We start from the raw sequence: 21,311 nt of genomic DNA on the forward strand, positions 1-21,311 counted from the left end.
TTGTAAAGGGCAATTAAGCAAACAAACAGCTTCAGGCATTGGCGCCACAGGGTGGACAGGAACCTGGCCTTTCTTTCAACCTTTAAACTTTAAAATTGGCAAACAGATGTTGACCCATCAATTTCTTTACATGCCTGAGTGCCCTGTGCTGTTATTGGATAGAGATATACTGAGTAAGTTACATGCTTAAATTATATTTAAAGAAAATTCAGATACATGTTCCTGATGCAAAGGCTGTGGAGGCCCGAGTTTTTATGTTACAGAAATCTGCCTCTGAGCCGGATATACCAGAGCAAATGGAGAATACATCCCACTAGTATGGGCTGCTCTGCTGGAGCACTTGGATGATCACAAAATGCAGAACCAGTAACTATTGATCTGAAACCAAACATCAGACTGGTAAGACAGAAACAGTATCTTATAAAACTGGAAGTAAGAAAAGGACTAGAGCCTCTAATAGAAAATTTTATCAAACACTTTGGCACAAAAATGGACTGTATTTATACTTCAATTGGTAAAAACCATCCTGGAACAGAAAAGCAGTCATTAGCTTTCCCCAAGCAGGCTGTTAAAATATCAGGCTGTGCTTTTAGAAGAAGAGAACATAGAATTGAAAGTAACTAACCTTTTGAACCCAGCAGTGGTTTTGACAACCGATCCAGAAGCAGGAGAGCTGACTCACAACTGTTTACAGACTATTGAGCAGGTATATTCCAGCCATACTGACCTGCAAGATACATCCCTGAAGGATGTGGACTACAAACTGTTTGTGGATGGTAGCAGCTCTATGAAAACGGAAAGCAGGATACGCTATAGTAACCAAACATAAGACTAGAGGCTGAAGCCCTGCATCCACCCCAACACATCAGCACGGAAATCTGAGCTAGCTGATGGTGCTACTGAGAGTTCTGGAATTATCAGAAAGTCAAAATTTGCTTTTAAGGTATATCAATCTGGTAACTCTCCAGTGAATACTGGTAATCCAGTGAATACGTTGCTGACAAAGCAGCCAAAGAAGCTGTGGGTGGGGATCTTTTATTAATATTGCCTCATAAGCACCAGTGCTTGGATAATGAAGTTGCAAGTTATAAAACAGAGAATGAGAAATTAGCCAAGAAGAATGATGAGGAATGGTGGGTTACACAAAACAAGTAATAATTGCCCAGCCTCTTATGAGAAGAAAACCACCAGGCAACTCATGGGGGAACAGAATCAATGACTGAGGCTTTAAAGCTCCAAGTTCTCAGTATGCAAATGGCTGGAATTATAAAAGTGTTATAAAGAAGTACGAACCTTGTTTACCACGCTAAGAGACCCCCCTACCTGGAACAAGAAAGGCAATTGTCCAGAAGACTACTGGCAAGTGGACTTTACAGAATTGCCACAGCATAATGGGCTCAGGTATATATATATCTATTGGTACTAATAGATACATTTTCTGGTTAGCTGGAGGCTTTCCCTTGTCACACTCATATGGCTCATGAAGTAGTAAATTGAATCAAATAATACCCCGATATGGTGTACCAGCAGGCTTGTCCTCTGATAAAGGTTTGCACTTTGTTGCAGAAGCAGTTAGGAAGGTGGGAGAGTGTTTGGGAATCAAGTGGTATTTGCATACCCTATATAGACCTCAGGCTACTGGCAAAGTGGAACGTATGAATCAGACACTCAAGTTACAATTAAAAATGTCAAGAAACTTCTTTAACTTGGTTATAAGCCCTACCAATTGCTTCGTTAAGGATATGAATACAGCCAGGAAGGAATCCTATGAGTCCATATGAACTGATGTATGGACAGCCTTACCAACTGCCTTTTGTTCCTGGTGGTATGTCTTTGCAGGGAAAACAGGATTTTAGACAATACCTGCTGGCACTGGGTAAAACTCTTAGCTCTGATAACATATTGGTAGAACATTACCCAAACTGTAGCTGGACAATGCAACTCCAGATTAAGGGACCCCAGACTGGCTATTGGAATGCTCCAGAAGGGGAAGGGTTGTATTGATTGTGTAATAATACTGCTAGAAAGGCCCTCTCCCCAGGGTGGACTGGAACACGTACACTGGGTGTTGTACTCCTGGATGCTATACAAGCATTACAGATTGAGGTATCCAGCCTATCCCAGGTAACATTGCAGAACTGTATGGCTCTTGGCACATACATAGATAGACCAGAGTGGAAGAATATCCACAGATCTAGGAGAAACCTGGAAGCAGACAAAGATCTTACATCAGGCCATTCGAGATGACACTAAACGGGGATTTGAAGAGTTATGGCATGGACTTACTTCTTGGCTACCAAACTGGATATTGTTAAAGAACTTGTTTGTAATCAGTATAGTAATAATTTGTGTCTGTATCCTTGCATCACTCAATTTCGTAGTTGCTGGTCACAATGATGTATTAGAATCAAATATGGGTAAAGGGTATAGAATGAGACTTACAGGATATATGTATATCCTATAAGTCTTAAAGGGGGGAAATGTAGGCTTAAATCTTAAACTAACAATAGTGTGTGTGCCTTTAACATAGTAGAATAGACCAAACTTTTCTAACTTACACGTAGAGAGAAAGGAATGTTCGGCTGACGGGGGAAGGAACATCACAGGACTGGTAACAACTAAGGAGACAGTAAATAAGGTCAAGGATGCTCGCCTTCAAGATAGCAGAGTGGCGCCCAATGTCGAGCAAGACTGGAACAGAACAAAAGCAAGAACATACCAGCTGCTAACTCAGCACTAGGACCTTGAGAGCGTGCACAAGCACTGAGGTGATTCAGTAAACCCAGGGAGGAAGACTATGGGTGACCACCAGAGATGCCCACTGAGCAAGAAAGAGCATGCTTAATTAGGATACAAATATTATAATTAGTTCCTGGAGACACTGTAAATATGCATGAGTGTGCTAAATCTATAGCTGCAGCCGGCAAGTAATGGGTGCGCTCACCTTTGCAAAACAATTGGCGTGTGCGCCCAGAGCTGCAATAAAGAATGATGCTTTCTAAAACTCCAAATTGAGTCTTAGAGAGCTTCTCTGACCGACTTTCGCGGTAACACATTGATTAGGATCTACTACCTCTTTGCAGGTGATCAAAGAATAACAAGTGCCCCAAGATGTGCTATTCTCAGTACCCTGCTCTGGCTTCCAGTTTTTACATTCTTTACCCTTCTCTTCTCAGCTTTTTTTTTTTTTTTCCCACCATGAGCTGTTCCCTGAAGTAATTTTTTTCCCCCGTGTTCTTCAGGCTTTCTTTTGCGCAGCTGTTTGGGCTTTCCCCTTGTAACCAGATGGAGTGGAGAAGAGGGTGTGTGAATAACATCTTTCATAATACCACTTGAAGTTTTGTGAGAAAATTTTTTTTTTAGTACTCTGAAAAACCTATCAGCTCTATTTAAACAGTTGTTGCCATTACAATAGCAACTTACACCAAAAGCAAGGACTGAACAAAATGTCAGAGTACAAATGCACGGACACTACACTACGGAGTGTGATAGAGAGCACATATATCCAACATTCAATACAGACTGGAAAAGCTTGGCTCTAGGCCTATTAGGTCCTAGTGGTCATATAGAAATGCAAGAAAAAATGTGCATCTTGATCATTAGGTGCTTATTTAATCATAAAATCACCTGAACAGTTTTTAGTAACACACAAAGTCATAGAATGGTTTGGGTTGGAATGGACCTTGAAGCTCATCTAGTTCCCACTCCCCTGCCATAAGCAGGAATACTTTCCACTAGACCCAGCTGCTCAAAGCCTCACCCAGCCTGGCCATGGACACTGCCAGGGATGGGGCAGCCACAACTTCTCTGGGCAACCTGTGCCAGTGTCTCACCACCCTCATAGTGCAGAATTTCTTCCTAATGTCCAGTCTAAATCTACCCTCTTGCAACTTGAAGCCATTCCCCTTGTCCTATTCCCTACCCTCCCTTGTGAGGAGTCCCTCTCCAGATTTCTTGTAGGTCGCATTTAGGTACTGAAATGCTGCTCTAAGGTCTCCCCGGAGCCTTCTCTTCTCCAGGCTGAACAAGCCCACCTTTCTCAGCCTGTCTTCATAGCAGAGGTGCTCCAGCCCCCTGAGCATCTTAGTGGCTTCCCCTGAACTCGCTCAAGCAGGTCCAGGTCCACGTCCCTCCTGTGATAGGGGCCCCAGAGCAGAACGCAGTACTGCAGGTGGGGTCTCACGACAGCAGAGTAGAGGGGGAGAACCACCAGACTTATTACTTATCTTGCCAGTTTTTTAGATGTGCAGTTACAAAAATTTAACTGTATTATTGTTTTTTCTTATTGGTATCGAACACTGATAAGGAAAACTAATGTTAAAAAAAATAGCAGATAATATTATTGTTGTTTGTATTAGCAAAGGGATCAATACTGGTTGATGTGTACAGACAAAACTCAGATTTGGATGGCTAGATACAGCAACGAGATAATTAGCTTTGTACATTTTTATTAGAAACACTGAAAATGAACCTAGAATATTAACACATAAGTATGATTTTGACTTTGGGGTTGAATAATTTCTTAATGTTATGTTTTTGTCCAAATAATTAATTTTTTTCTGAATTTTGAACCAAGATGAAAACTGAATTTGGACAACCTTTGAAACTCATTAATCAGATTGATTTTGCCCTTTTATTTTGTAATTAGAGGTGTAAGTGTATTTGTGTTACACTGTGGTACTCTTCTCCCTTCTAAAATCCAATTAGAAATGGACAACTTTGATCAGCTTCCTACAACTTTGATGAGTCCACTAACAGCCAAAGATTAAATTAAGTTACTTTGATCCAAACACAATGCTTATTTTGCAACTCAATGCTTTCAAGATTTTCTGTACACAGCATTTTTGTGTACACACATCTTCACAAAGCAGGGATCGGTTATCTGGCTGTTTAAGTGTGCTGTTGTCAGGCTGTAGAAGAAGCTAATTTCTTAAAGATCTAAGCCCTCACTAACCACCTTTCTCTAGTAATCTAGAAAATAATCAAGTGGGAAAGACATCAGGGACTCTTAGTCTAAAACCATCTATACAAAGAGGACTCAAACTATCTTAGAACTCATTACTTCAGGACAACACTGGAATCACAAGTAATGAAAGCATTGCAGAGGGTATAGGAACAGTGTGTTAGCTAATTATCTTTCAGGGTGCTCTGTTTAAGGCTATATTAACCTTCTCTCGGGTAAAGTAACATTCTTAAAAAATGTATGTGTGTGTATAAGCACTCTATACATACATGCACACACTTTAAATATGTAGTTTAAAACACCACGGATTCTAAGTGTCAGTGTGTGCTAAATACGCTGTTTTCTTCTACATGTTCTGCATTCACCGTACTTTAAAATATTACTCTAACGTAAAAAACCAACCAACAACCAACCAAAAAAAACCAGTAGCAAGATTAATAGAGCTGAGTATCTGGCATTATTGTTAACTACACTCTACCTTTAAAACTTGAACTTGACCTTCAGTAGTTATGTCCTTTAAAAGGCTACAAAATGACTGGCATAAGCCTGCAGCATACATCTGAAATTAAATGAAAAAGAAGGTATTATGCAAACATGTTTTGTATCTATATATATATATACATTTCAAAACTCAACATATCAGGGATTACATATATCCAAAGACCCAGCTTTTCTTCAAAGATTGTATTTACTAAAATGCTCTTCTTCCCTGAACTAATTAAAATTTAATATAAGCATTTTGCTTTTAACATTGCAGGGTTTTTTTAAATTATCAATCTCACTGAAATTTCTAATGAAGAAGGTGTGAGAACAAGGCATACCATCTCTAGTTCTGCTCCTGCCAGAATTTATGATGATCATTTTAATTTGACAGAAGTAACTACTACTGCTCCGCATAGGACCTTTTCATGTACCAAAGTACTAAACCAATTGGCAAAACATTAATTCAAAATAATAATCTTTCTCAAATTGATTTGAGTGTCCACCGTGTGCCATAAAGATCTAACATTAGAACAATATGCTTGCATACACCCAAGAGTATCAATGTTTGTGTGCATGATGTTTTCCAACATGAGAGAAAAAACAGTTTGCCAGTACAGAACTAAGATGCTAATATGAATCTTTCTATAATGGTAACATACCTGTAAAAATTCTGATGATGATAAGAAAATATAAGCATTGATGATCTTAAAGCAGTTTTTGAGGTTTTCTGAACTCAGCTCTGGAAAAAAAGAAATCACAATTCAGAAGCTCATCACCACACCGAAGTACAACTAAAAACAATTCACTTCTTGAAGTCTTTGTCCTCACACAGCTTTTAAGTGCCAGATGCCTACAAACAGAAAAAAGTTATCTTAGATTCAGTACTATTCAGGTTCTGTCTCCCTGCTAGCCACAATAACAAAAGAAGGATGGTAACAGCTCTCATGTTCTCAAATGGAAGTACAAGAAATCCTATGATCAATGCTAAAAAAAAAAATAAAAAATAAAGTTTTGGATATGACAGTGGGCTAAGAAGATATTAAAGACAGAACAAATGAAACACATACTTAAGAGAGCTGCAATTACTGATAAATGATCTCTCTCACATTTGAATCAGTAAATACTGAGTAGAAAGAGTGAAATAAAGATTGCAGTTCTGCTCTTCTGACCCAGGTGGCATATCAAACAGCACTGAGCTTTTGGACAAACACGCTGAACTTTAGGCCATACCTTGAGTATTTCAGTAAGGAAAGCATAACCATTTAAGAGACAGGAGATGGTGTACAACAGCAGTTCAAAGAGAAAAAAAGACATATCCTCAGGCAGTACCTGTAAGACTGTTAAAAAAAAAAAATCACCCAGAACATCTATAAATACAATTCATTGCTAAACAAAAGGTTTCAAATTTTCACATGGTGGTTGATATTAGTGCAGAAAGCCAACAGCCCTTATTGATGAGAACAAAGTAGAAGATCAAAAAACCGTGAAAGGGCTTGCTAAATTTTCTTAATGCCAGGTTGGGAGACAGACTATTCTTGGTGAAGTAAGTGGACTTCTCCCCCACCTTTAATCAATATTCCAGTAAAACCACCATGGAGAGCTAGGAGGAAAATACTTTTATGTAAGTTTTAAATAAAATTCCTTACCAGATTAAACTAACACCAGCAGCTGGCTAAGAACTGGTATATCATCCATAGCTTACATTAACACACCCTGTATGGAAGTTTGGCTTACATGTAGTGACACTTGTATAGAAAAACTTCCACATAAAGTATCACATGACACGAACTATGGCGGGTTTTCCATTACAATATCTGAGAAGTTCTGGTAAGTTTTAGCAGTTTCTCTTCTTTCCCCTCCCATTAGAAAGAAAACTAATGCTCCTGCTATCCGACATGGCCATCGGACAGCTTTGAAAGCACTGAGTACTTCCATATCTCAGTGCTTGGACAGGACATGTCTTGTTATCACTTATTTTGAATATTTAAATATCTGACTTGAAAAGAGATGATTTTTCACCTACCCATCCAATATCCTCATCAAAAGATTCCAATACTTCTCTAAATTAGCTTTAATAGCATATTACTAGTATTGTACATTTCTTGAAGTTACTGCATTCTTCATAGAGGTATTCAGGTTTGTTTGGTTTTAAGTTTCAGACACTGAATCAGTAGACAAATTGTAAAGACATGGTCATATAAACATAAAGTGCTTTCCATTCTGTGATTCTGTAATAACCAATACAAAGGTAAAAGTACGAGTAGCAAAATTGCAGGAAGTTATTTCAAGCCAGAACGAAAAAACAGGTAAGATTAATATTATAGAACTGTACTACTTGCTCTAGCAACATCATACAACAGCTTTCATTTTTCAGGACAAGGAACATTCTCTTGACATTTTCTCTACACCTCCCCCCCTCCCCCCCCAAGGAGAGCATCACTATTCTCCAAGATTCATTCATAAAACAAGGAAATTGTCACAAGTGTAGAGTAGTCCTGAATATCTCCACCTTTTGCTAGAAGAGTGTGCCAAGGTTTTTTATTCATAGTCATTTCTACCCTGGAAAGTATCACATGAAGACTAGGGAGGACTGGGTGGGGAGAAAATAGCAGTAGGAAATGTAAACAAGTCACAAATACAGAGTACTTCTGAATTTAACTCAAGCAGATTGGCAGTGTGACAGAACTATGAAAATCACAACCATTCCTATGATGCAAGCTTCCCGCAGCAGATACTATCTACTACTAACACAAAATGAAAAGGAAGAAGGGTATGAGTGTAGATATGAATGAAGACAAATAGTGTTTGGCAGCTACAGAACCTACCTCTGGAATTAAATACTAAAACCAGTACAGAACACTACTTTCCAGAGCAGTTTTGTCATTAGAAATCTAGTATACACAGAGAAATAACAGAAGGCATCATCTTGCATCTACCCACCATGATGTATAATGACCTATAATCAGAATAAAGTATTAAGTACTGAAAGCAACAATTAATTAAAAAGCCAACTTCTAAAATATTATAAACACATGCCTCTAAAAAAGGCATCATTTTACTATATTAGCTTCACAATCTACAAAAGCACAGCTGAAGATTTAGTTAAACAAAACCATATTTAGATAATAAAATTAAACTACAAAATTTTTATGCTCCCTTTAATCGCAAAGCAAAAGCACCCCAAATATCAGTATTTCCTAAGCACCAAGTCTTAATTCTCATTAATAAGTTTCTATATTGTCAACAACTCAGGCAAAACTAGTGCTTTTAATTTTAGTGCTGCTTCACCAATACACTTACAGACATATTTAGGTAGCTATTAACGGAACAATGGAAAAGGCTAATAATGGAAGCTTTGCTCTGATTGTAGCAAAACAGGCAAGTATTCCATATAATCAATATCACCAAAAGTCAGCAAATTTGGTGTTAAATTTCAGGAACATCTTAAAAAAAAAAACCAACAAACCCCCACACAAAAAACAAAAACCAAAAAAACCAACAACAAAACAAAAAAACCCAAAACACCCAAAACCAAGCAAACAAAAAAAAAAAACCAAAACAACACCCCCCCAAAAAAAACACCCCCAAAAAACCCAAACAACAAAACAAAAAACAAACAAAAAAAATCCCCACTCTGAAATTATAAACTTCAGTTTTTTCTCATCTTTTGCATATAAAGCACCTTCAATTTATTAAAAAATACCTAGGTTAAATAGATCATAAATACTAAAGATGGTGTGAAAGTCAAACAACAAAACCCAGTAATAGTTACAATTTTGCAAGCTCCCTTAGTTCTTGTACCCACGGCAGCAATACTTAACATGAACAATACACAAATTTTATTTGTAATAGACATACCAAGAAGGGCAGACATGTTCTGAAATATTCTCAGGAGCTCAGGTGTAAGACATGGACTATTCTCCAACGTCACTAACCTAAGAAGAGATTAAGCAAAACATTTACATCCTCTATGAATAACACTGAGCAATCATTTTAACAGAAGTAAAACACTAACTTTTAGTAATCATCTATACGATCCTTAAATAATATGTAACAATTATTCCAAACTTATTTCAAGTGAACACTTGTGTTGTGTTCAGTCACCAAATAGCTTGAGATCTGGAAGATAACTTCTCCATTTTATCCTTGTAAACTCACCATCTCTTCCAGCAACCAGCTCTTGAGAATCACTGGGTCATTGTGCTCCCAAAGTGAAGCACATCAAACTGTTAGTTTAGCATGCACATTTTAGTGAGTCTAGACTTTTTGTCTTGCTGTTCATTATCGCAACAGAACAGTATCTTCACTATCAACTCCCTGAAAATGGATTAACCTACTCAGTTACATTTAACTGTTTGTTTTATTAACTTCCTAATCGCATATCTTCTGAGAATAGGTATGATACAGATGTCAAGGTAAGATAACAAAACATATAAATTCCTAATACAGTCAAAGATTTTTTTTATTTTTTTTCTGCTAAGAATACAAAAATACCTTTTTAAAAATAAGAAACTGATAAGGAACATTCTTACCACAACTCTAAACCATCTTCCAGAAGATAGACATGTGGAGGCTGAGTAACATCAGTACTTAGCTGAATAACTGGAAGTAGAAAAGGATAGAGATTTTTGCTGTCTGCTCCAAGTCCCTGTAAATAAAAAACATAAAATATGTCAAAAACCTCAAATCAAGCATTTAAAAAAAATAGCATTGAAAAAGATCTGTGCTGCTGTTCTATATGCATACTGTAAACATTCATTCAAGGAATCAAAGATTGAACATATATCCATTTCGGACAACAGTCTGATACTCCTGCTCTTACACTCAACATGTCTTGAAAAAATTATGTCGTTTTTTTGAAACCAAACAGCTTATCAATAGTACGAAAAAAACCCCTGATAAATACTGCACATCCCTAAAAACATCCCTAAAAACAGTCTTTCTCTTTGAGCAAAGTCACAGCTAAATGACTAGATGCAGGACACAATATTTTAAAGATCAAGAAAAGAATTACTCTTCGGACCTTACAACAAACTAAATCTTTTCACATATTCTAAGAACCAGGAGAAGGGTTTGTTTTCACTGCTACTAAACAGTTCACAGACTGATGACAGTGATTTATCGATCCAAGAGCTATACACAAAGATACCTTCCCAGGAATGAAGAGTATAGAATTATTTTCAGCAATCATTCAATAAGAAAACCCAATTTTTAAAAATAAGTATTGTCAAAACTAATCATAAATTAAAAATAATCCTTCTTTTGTTATGACTACTTAAGTGAACTGAGGCTAGCTGAATGCTACTTTTGTATGGTTACTATATTTGGAAACTGTTAAGTTTAAAATTATTTGATGTTTTTAAGTTACGGTTTATTTGAGGAATTACTTATTTAAACAAACTTGTCTTGCAAGAAAAAGAATCTTCCATAATTTGTCTGATTTCTTTGTGTCCAACCACTTCTGGACTCCACAGAGGCCAGTAACAAAAGTTCCACATTTGTTCACTGTGAAAATATATTTTCTCTTTCTTTGAACTAACTCAACTTCTAAAAGAGCACTAATTATTCCTACAGTTGTAATGTCCACTCATTCCCCTTCCATGTTTTCTCCACTGTTAAACTCTGAAATACTATCCTCTTAGTCATGTGTTTCACAGAATGGTTTGGGTTGGAAGGGACCTTAAAAATCATCTAGTTCCAACCCCCCTGCCATGAGCAGGAACACCTTCCACTAGACCAGGGTGCTCAAAGCCCTGTCCAACGTGGCCTTGAACATTGCCAGGAACGGGGCATCCACAACTTCTCTGGGCAACCTGTGCCAGTGCCTCACCATCCTCACCGTGAAGAATTTCTTCCTAATGTCCAATCTACACCTACTCTCTTTCAGCTTGAAGCTATTCCCCCCTGTCTTGTCACTAGATGTAAAAAGTCCCACTCCAGATTTCTTGTAAGCCCCCTTTAGGTACTGGAAGGCTGCTATGAGGTCTCCAGAGAGCCTTCTCTTCTCCAGGCTGAACAAGCCCAACTCCATCAGTCTGTCAACATCTACACATCTTTTAAATATATCTAGGGATGGTGACTCAAACACTTCACTGGGCAGCTTGTTCCAATGCTTGACAAACATTTTGGTGAAGAAATCTTTCCTAATATCCAATCTAAACCTCCCCTAGCACAACTCAAAGCAATTTCCTCTCATCCTATCACATGCTCCTTGGGAGAAGACACCGAGCCCCACTTCACTACAAACTCCTTTCAGTTAGTTGTAAAGAGTAATAAGGTCCCCCTGAGCCTCCTTCTCCCCAGGCTATAAAACCACAGTTCCCTCAGCTATTTCTCACAAGACTTGTATTCCAGACCCTTCACCAGCTTTATGGCTCTTCTGTGGACATGCTCCAGCACCTCAATGCCTGCTGAAAAGTGAACACAGGACTCGAGGTGCAGCCTCACCAGTACCCAGTACAAGGGGATGATCACTTCCTTGGCCTTGCTGGCCACACTATTGCTGATACAGGTGAAGATGTCATTGGCCTTTGTGGCAGCCTGGTTCACAAGCTGGCTCATGTTCAGCTGGCTGTCGACCAACACCCCCAGGTCCTTTTCCACTGGGTAGGTTTCCAGCCACTCTTCCCCAAGCCTGTAGCATCGCATGGGTTTTTGTGACCCAAGCGCAGGACCTGGCACTGAGCCTTGTTGAACCTCATACACTTGGCTACGGCCCATCAGAAGAGTGCATCCATCCAAGCCAGTTTCGAGAACTGTAAGATACTAACTAAACAAACTTAACTAAACACAAAACTGTGGGCAAATGAAACCTAATGTTGATAAATGCAAGCAATATATTTTAGAAAGGAAAAAAGTTTCCTACAACACACCAAAAAAAAGTATCTACAGAAGTCTACAGAAAAACAATGGCCTGAGAATCACTATGTTCACCTTTATTTGCAGTATTACTATCACTTATTGTACTTGGAAGCCACAGTCACAAACAAAGGTGAGGTGACAGTCCCTGGCTCAAAGATGTTTTAATAGTCCTGACCATTCAGTTTTCAAGTGGACATGAAAAACCAGATATTCAAGTACAGCTGAAAAGAAAACCATGAGCACACATGATTCTCAAGAAAAATCAAAGATTGAAATACAAATAATGGGATGTGATATAAATCCAATACTTAACCAAGCAGGCAGCTCAGAACTGTTAGTATCTCTATTTCATGTAACATGTGAACAAAGCAGAACAGAACAGCAGAGAAGCCAGGAATTTAAGAAGGGATAAAATAATTTTTTCCTCATATGGTATATAAAAAAGTTGCAGGTATCGTTGCAAAAGGACATAAAAGCTATTAGAGGTTATGCAGTAGGAAGATAATGGTAAAAATGGTAACAATTAAAGGCTTGGAATTATAAATAAAAAAAATGAACCACAATAAGTCAGTGCCAACACCACCCTTGAAGGACTTTAAACTGAACATTTATGAGTTAAACAAGAAACATTTGATGCAAATTTAAGGAGCTGGCAAAGCGAAACTTGTTGTGGTGGCCCATATCTTAGCCTATGATTTTAAAATGGCTCATCTTCACAGGAAGTTTACAACCAAAATAGAAAACTCAATGCCTCTGAGACCTGAATGGAAAGCAATGGGGAAACAGATGTGCCTACACTGCAGATTCAAGTCTAGACTATACACAATGACTGTAAGAAGAAACAGACACTCCTAATGTCAGCTGGGAAACAAAGGAAGCCAGAACAAGCTTTTTCACATAGACTGTAATGTCACTAAAGCTGGCTCGAGTCCAAGACTAAAGAACAAAAACCTTTCAGAACACAAGCAAATCTGCTTAAAGAACTGCTTTTACTTAACAAACCACAGGAAGAAAAAAAAAAAAAAGTTAAGTGCTTAGTATTAGCCACCTTTACTTCCATTATTAGAGAATCATGTCTTGCAGAGTCATGTAAGACTGAAAAGCATTTAGAAATAGCCTATAAAACTAAATTATACCTTAATTTTACCTACATATATATACACACATAGAGAACATGTAGACATGTCTGAGAAAGAACTGTGGGAGACACTGACTACATTTATCTGATTCTGACCCCTTACCTGGACAAGATGGATTAGGGTAGTTAGAATGGCACATCGCAGCATATTGTGCTCCTCACTCTGTTTCCAAAGGAGTGGTAAATACTGAACCAAGCATCCTACATATGGTCGTATCTGAAGTTCAGAACACAAATTGTTTCTCAATGTGTGAACAAGGCCATTAATTTATCCCAAGCATAATTTCTGAAATATTTAAGAGCTGCTTTTGTCACAGTACAAATACAGAGTTTGCTTTAATTTACTCCTCTTTCCTCTTCCTAAAACACTATGTTCCATACTCTGACTGAAGGAACTTCTGACTGCACAGTAGTTTGAGAAGAGCATACTACTTATAGTAACATTTGTGGATGGCAATCAAGCTTAAGTAGTAAACAGAGCACAAAAAAAAAAAATACTTAATTTGATAACCAGAAATATTTTCGTATTAATATATTCTTTACTTAGACAGGATTCTAACATAATGGCATCCTTCAAGACCCGAAAAAGTCTCAGTAACACAAAAAGTGCTTAACAACCTCTTAAGTTATCCATCTTTCAAGCAGGGGCTGGACTACATAACCTCCAGAGGTTGGTCCCAACCTAAATTTTTTCTATGATGCCTTACAATACTAAATGGTTAACTTATTTGTCTTCTAAAGTATTTAATTAGGAATTAACCTAAACAGACTGAAAGGCTCTTTCTCAAATAGTTTTTTAATGCTGCTTATCTAGTTGATTTAAAATCCAGGGAAATTTGCTGTATGTTGACTTTTACTGCAAGGGACAATTAGGAAAGCTTGATTTGGCTCTCAGACAGGATTACTTGTGGAAAGAGGAGATAAGCTTAAAACCATGCATTACGTCTGTCCTTAATACAGTAATACTGAAAGAAAAGTGAAAGAAAAAAACCCCAAAAAACCACAGAGATAAAGCAGTCAACAATTCATTTCTTAATTCTGTAAAATTATCCTCAATTTCTTTATATATAAGCTGAAGAATATACTTTAAGAAGGAAGTACTGAAAAATTCATAATGTGGACTTGAAAATTTTAATGCAGTTAAGGAAAGTGCTGTATAGACAACTGTGATCACTATCAGACAGATTACGAATTTAACTGCACAGTCTCTAGGAGTGCGAAGCATTTTGTCTCCCAAAATGCCTCTTTTAATATGTAAAATCTAACAAAATACTAGTTCAGATAGAAGATGAGACAATTAGAATAACTTACAACCAAAAAAAGAAAATTGCAGGAAATGCAATAAGCAGTAAGTCTTTCTGTATTCTAAAATGTGTCAATACAAAAAAATATATCGTAAATAAAGTAGTAACTGAGCAAGAACATTTTACACAAAAGATAAATGAGAACTGAAAGTGAAAAGAGAACCAAATAATGCAAACAATGCAGCCATCTACCATAACAATAACCAGTCTGTTAACTGATGCCATTTTCCTACTATTTTTGTATAAGCCAAAACCACCAAGTCCTCTCCTGTGCTGTTAGTACAAAGCGAGCACTGAAATCTATAAAAAAATACCTGCATATTGACTCTTTCAATTACACAAGACAGAACATGAAGAACATGCATTTTGGTGTCACATTCTGTTACTTCCTGAAGTAGTTGAAACAGCAGTGTAAACATGGATTCCAGGTACTAAAAGCAAAATGAACAACTATAGATTAGACCATCAAAAATAAAATAGTACATTTACAACTCTAAGACATCTATGAACTTTGAAAGACACATACAAAGTGTCCAAAATGTTATTCTTTCGTTTGCCTAAACAAGATAAAAAAATTCAAATACATTCTTACGTAACAGTTCAAATGTGATCCGTTTAAACATAAATCACTGTCATGTTTTGATATGTGTGAACATGACTTCACAGTAAAACACTATAAAGCTGAAGGCCATCTCTCCAGAAGGAGCACTTTGTTAGGGTCAAAGCAAGGTACAGTCTTTCAGCTTTTGGGTCATTAGATAAAATTCGTATATTGAACTGTAAGAGAAATCTTAAATTCCCATGTTTACTGTATAGATGCACATTTTTGATTTGTTTGTTCTCAAGAGAGTTGCAATTAACATGGAAGTCTATCAAATGAGAAGAAAAAGCACCTGCTAAATTTGAGTGACCAAAATAAGTCTTTTCTATATTTACAGCTAACACTTCATTGTTTAACGACATCAGTAATACCGCTGTAAAGGACACAAATGTAAGAGAACAGGAAAAGTCTGTATTTTTACGGTGCTATTTAAACCACGCATATTAAATATTTGTGTGAAACAGCAGGTCAGAAAGTAATCTGCGAAACAGCTAAACTGGCAAGCCACATTGGTGTTGAGACATATTTGTTAAAGACAGCATTCATGTTGTCTTAGCATGAAGAAACTTAGTATCTCGTAATATACAGTATATGTAGTACTGAATACAATCCTAGGAAGCTGTAATAGTCCTAATCCTAAAAAGTTTGAATTGTCTGTCCGCATACTGCACATTAGCAACCTTAGTAGCATAAAAGCATAAATATGAGTCTTTACATGTTTTGGCATATGAAGAAAAAAAAAAAACCAAACCCCAAAACATATACACACAGAGATTACTAAATAGGGTGGTTTAAAATGAAATTGGAAAACATTTATCTATATGCTCATCAGAATATGCCTATATAAATGCTCTTACCGGTAAGAACTGGTCAGTTCTGAACTCAAAGTCATCTACAGGTAAAAAACCATTAAGGATAAATAATACAGATTGCAGATGGATATGAGACTCAAATTAGCAAATATTCCATGGATAAACAAAAAATATGATGTGAAGAATTTGGTAGTAAGTTTAAATTATTTATTTTCCAGTAACTTTGAATCAAACATCTTTGCCAATAAAAGGATATTTAACTTCAGTGTTGTAGCTGTCTCGATACGGACCTGAAAGACAGAAGTCAATAAGCACCACACATACGTCCATTAAACATTTTGATTATCAACATAATGTCTGGCAATATCAAATCAGTTATTATTTTGACAATTGAATCATTCTATGTGTTCTTGCATCCTCTAAGAAATGTAGTTAGTTCAACACAAATATTTCCATCTGCTTTCATTTTAGTATCCTTTACATTTTATTTGACATTGCTAAAGTAGTACCACATGGAGAAACTACTCAGGCAAAACCTTCAAGAAAGAATTAAACAAGAAGATATCTAGGCTATAATGAAAACTCCCACAATAGAGGAGGAGTTTAACTTGCGATCGCTGTCATTCAAAAAGCACAGAATCACATAAACTCCGTAAGTAAGCATGTTCTTCCTTGTTGGATGTTCAGTGAACATTAATTGAAAACAGCCACTTAACACAGAAGCAGATCCTGTCTGGATCTGTCTGGCTTAAGCTGTCTGGAATCATATGACTGCCAATTACTAATATTTAACTAACAAGCTAGCTAGGTTTCTTGATCTATTTTTTGGCTCATAGGTCTCTTTGTTTCTTTTGCTTTTATTTTTAAACAATCATGAAACCAGTTTCTCATTTCAACCTCATCCACTGGTAAACTGAAATTGTAGCTTAAAGGCCCAGAATTGTACTCAACCAGCTTAGCAACAAATGCCAAATATTCTGCTAGCAGATAACTATGTTTATGCTTAAGCAATACTGTATGCTGCAGAAACTACTCACAGAATAACCCTGTTTTATCTACATACTGTTCATTTGTTTATCAATTATTTATCTCTAGACATTTCACAACTTTCTTCTTATAAAAAACCCCAGACTTGCTATTGCTATTCAAAAGTATAATCTAAAACATTACTTATTTATACTTACCACTAAGTCCTGGTCTTGAAGTAAGTTACAAATTGTCCCATATAACACAGGTCTCAAGTCCGATTTGAATTTTACAGAAATCCACTGTCCAATCAGCCAAATTACTCGTCGGCGTATTGGCTTATATCTTTAAAAAGTAGGAAAAATTGTACTCATTAACTCATTATACCTGCTGTTCTAGAACATTTCAATGAAAAAGAAATATAAAAGAATCACTAGTAAAACATTGTTCCCCAAAATAATTGTTAAAATATTTAGTTTGAAAGACCAACTTTGGAAATTTAGCACATAAATCTTTCAAAATTCTTCACTAGAAGGCTCAGGAAACACCAACTTAATTGGAAAAAGGATAGATTTCATCCCAAATGGCTGAATCTTGAAGGCCTCACTAGAGATAGTTTATTCTGCACATAGCACAAGAAAATAAGCTAATCTGCTAACTACCTCCGTCATGGAGTCTACTGCTTTCACCATAGTTTCCAGCTATTTCCTTGATATTCCTTTTATACTCAAAATTTCAGATCAGATACAATTTAAAAATGCAAACTTAAGTACTGCATTAGTCATGTAATCAGTCTAAAACTGTTCTAAGAACTGACATTACCTGATCTTGCACCACTGCTGCAACAAGGGCACAAATCAATCAGCTTTAGAGTCAAATGGAAAAAGAACGAACCAGAACAAGCTGAACTGCCTAACATAATGATTGAGAAAAGCATTCTTTAGAGCTGCTGTTTTTCTCCATCGATTATAAAAGATTATCAGGAAGAGTAGTTCAGATTTTAATGGTTAACTTGCAGATATAGAAAGTTAGGGAAGATTAACCCTATTCACAGAATTTTACCTAACGAATTATTTTCCCTTGTTATCCTAAATGTATTTTTTCATGGCTTACCTTGTAAGCCATCAAGACCACAATTTAAACTGAAGTTACTGAGGCTTCTTTACATTTTATTAAGTATGATTTATTAAATATTCCCATAATTAACAAAGCACACCTTCAGAGCACATGAAAGTTGTGGAAGTAGCATGTATTCGCCAGGTCATTAGACTGGACCACAAAGCTAACAAGGAATAACATTTCAGTGTTACTTGAGATTTACTAAGTGGCAGTGACGCATGAACAACCCATGCTGAAGCATGACTTATACAAGACAATGCCTTACTAACATGTTCTCCTGTTTATCCCAGAAGCTGTGACAATATGTTTTGTACTCTTAGAATGTTCCCGCCTAATACTTCTCCTTGTAAAAATCAGAATATTAAAAAACTAAGTTTTTTCTTGAGATTATCATGAGATAGTTTTCAAGCCATTATCACAAAGTTTCAAATGACACGATGTAAGTACATAACCGTATGGTGAGAGCAAGGATTTTCAGCTCTGGTGATACCTGCTGCATCTGAAGCAAGTAGTATCTTGTGATATCAAGTGTATCTGAAACAGGTGGTACCTGCTTTATCTGAACTGCATATGTATTCCTGAAGCTGTCATTAAAGCAGCATTCCATTCAAACTGCTAACACCACCTCCCTTATTGCCATGGTGCTAGCAGCAGAAGCAGTTCAGGCAAACAAGGCTTCAAACTTCTGGACAATTTCTACTGCAAGTTACTGTCCCCACAGGAATTTCATCCTGGGATATCACAAATGCCAACCAAATGGTTATATCAGGTGTCCTCCAAACTGGAATTACAACTGTATCAACCAAGACTTTTGTCAGTTTTACATATGCTATATGGCCAGCACATGCTACAGATACCATAGCAGCTTTATTCAAAGATTGGTGCTGGTGTGGCAAAACAACAATCAGATCAATCATATATGCCAGATCTCAAGATCTCTCATCTTCCCTCCTCCTCTGACATTTAGCCTAACCATTAGAGCGCTTGGCCACTGGTAGATAGCAAGATGAAGTTGAGATCGTACAAAAGAATTTAAAAAATACTAATAAAAATAAAAACATTAGGAAACAGCAGGTAAACAACTGTGGCAATTATTCTATGACTCTGAAGTAAGATTATACATCCAAAAGCAAATAATTTATTGAAAAGTATATTGTACTGAAAAAGCAGCATTTTATTATTTGTAAGTTTATGAGGATCTTTCACTCTACATGAAGTCCAAATGTACTTATAAAGTAAGTGTTTATAACTGGCAACTGGAAATAAAATGCTACTAGCAACTCATAATGGAAAATAATTTACAATTTATAGCTCCAAAGGGCATTAGCAAACCATTTAGTTTATATTCCGGGTGACAATTATGTCTGGTAAGATGTATTGCAAATGTAGATGAAAAAAATAGTAGAATTCTTAAAGCACATTAGGGTCACTGCTAATGACTCTGATGAGAAAACCAGGACACACTTATTCAGAGCCAAAGGGTGATTTGGAACTCATCTCATGAGGAGTGGCAGGCACAAGAGAAGTCACTGTTCTTCTCCTGAAGGAAAAGCGACAGTTTGAGGAACAGCGAGGAACACTGTCTTCTAGTCAGCTGTAGGGATGGACAGCTCAGTCTGTACTGAGATGCCAAAACTCAATACTCAAAAACAAAATACCCTGTAATATCTACTAAACAATAAAAAGGTACTCTTATGCAGGCCATCCAAGCGAAGGGGACCTTGGTGAGAAGGAGCACCCACAGCAGATGGGCTTCTTTATGTAGAACCAGCCTGTAATCATTTACACTTTACAACACAACCCAAATCCTTCCTTCCACACTTTACTGCTGGCAGAGTTAACTGAAGTGTGCTATAGAGGGCTTGTATTTAAACTGGGGGAGAAGAGGGAGGGGGAAGAGAAAAAAAGAAAAAAAAAAAAAAGAAAAAGAAAAAAAAAAAAAAAATCACTATTTTGGCTGAGATACAGTTTTACAGAGATTATTTCCACAGACCTCAGTTGGACTTTGCCACATAAAGGGCTATGGGGTCTCATGAGGCCTAAATATTTTTGTTTAAATGAGCAAGGGCAGCTGTTCTGGGAAAATTTCATTAACTCAAATACACGCAAGAGGACAGACTTACAATATTTTTACAGAACCCTGGAAGTATCCACAACACAGTAATTTAAATATAAATGGTCATGAACACTGTCATTCCTGTGACACTATCAGTTATCTATAGGTATTTTATATCTCTGCTCATTTAGTGGATATGTTTAAAAATAGACTATTTTACAAGTCTGCAATTCTTGGACATTATTTATATCTTACCAGATTTATATCAACGATTCATATTTAAATGATGATGGCATAACAAACCAAGGTGTTTACCTGTTATGAGAAACCTGTAGTTCTGCCAGTAGTTGATTTTTAAACCACTGATCAAAATCCACACTATCAAATAGTTCATAAGCAGCCAATCCAACCGCATTATACACTGGGGAAAAACAATAGTTATGCTTACTGTCTGCTTAAATGTTTAAATTTTAATATTAAATAATCAGACCAACTAAAAAAACAAAACAAAACAAAAACAAACAGAACACTTTTTATAACCTGAACATAATAAAGAATCAGAACTAAAGCCTATCTTTCTGAGGAAAGATACAATCAGACCATAAGTGAAGGGAACTCTGGAGGAACTTTCAGTAAAAGAAAGGTATTACAGAAGAAAATTCAGACACTTGAAAATAGTTAAAACCCGTAAGAACAATGAAGATCTGATTGTCACATCCAGAATGGTTCCACCAGTAGCTTTTTTTTTTTTTTTTTGGACAGAAAAATCTCCCAACTTGTAAAATGGACAAAGTATCTCCATGTAAGCACTGTAGCTCATTTATTTGCAGAGAGGAAAGGACAGGACAGTAACGGAGTTTGTTTGAGGGCTTGTTTCACAAAAAAGCTGAAAATAAAAGCACCATATTTTTGCATAAGCATTTCGCAAAAGTGAAGACTGAGATCAAGTGACAGGAGAAATGGGATTTAGGTCCCATTTTCCAAATGTCTTTAAAGAAATCTTGCAAA

The 21,311-nt window shown here is 36.7% G+C and overlaps 1 protein-coding gene across 4 annotated transcripts in view; it reads right to left on the reverse strand.

Moving 5' to 3' along the window:
- Nucleotides 1-21,311, reverse strand: part of IPO11 (importin 11) — a 94,541-nt gene that overhangs the window by 37,373 nt on the left and 35,857 nt on the right. For all 4 annotated transcript variants that reach the window (XM_030512729.1, XM_030512731.1, XM_030512730.1 and 1 more), the window contains 10 exons: nucleotides 20,619-20,724; nucleotides 17,347-17,473; nucleotides 16,419-16,452; nucleotides 16,208-16,248; nucleotides 15,064-15,180; nucleotides 13,549-13,662; nucleotides 9,979-10,094; nucleotides 9,305-9,381; nucleotides 6,106-6,185; nucleotides 5,442-5,522 (listed from right to left, as the gene is read on the reverse strand). In XM_030512729.1, the coding sequence (XP_030368589.1) occupies nucleotides 5,442-5,522; nucleotides 6,106-6,185; nucleotides 9,305-9,381; nucleotides 9,979-10,094; nucleotides 13,549-13,662; nucleotides 15,064-15,180; nucleotides 16,208-16,248; nucleotides 16,419-16,452; nucleotides 17,347-17,473; nucleotides 20,619-20,724 (893 nt within the window). The remainder of the gene's footprint in view (nucleotides 1-5,441; nucleotides 5,523-6,105; nucleotides 6,186-9,304; nucleotides 9,382-9,978; nucleotides 10,095-13,548; nucleotides 13,663-15,063; nucleotides 15,181-16,207; nucleotides 16,249-16,418; nucleotides 16,453-17,346; nucleotides 17,474-20,618; nucleotides 20,725-21,311) is intronic.

The sequence above is a fragment of the Strigops habroptila genome, chromosome Z (genome assembly GCF_004027225.2).
Source record: "Strigops habroptila isolate Jane chromosome Z, bStrHab1.2.pri, whole genome shotgun sequence".
Lineage (NCBI taxonomy): Eukaryota > Metazoa > Chordata > Aves > Psittaciformes > Psittacidae > Strigops > Strigops habroptila.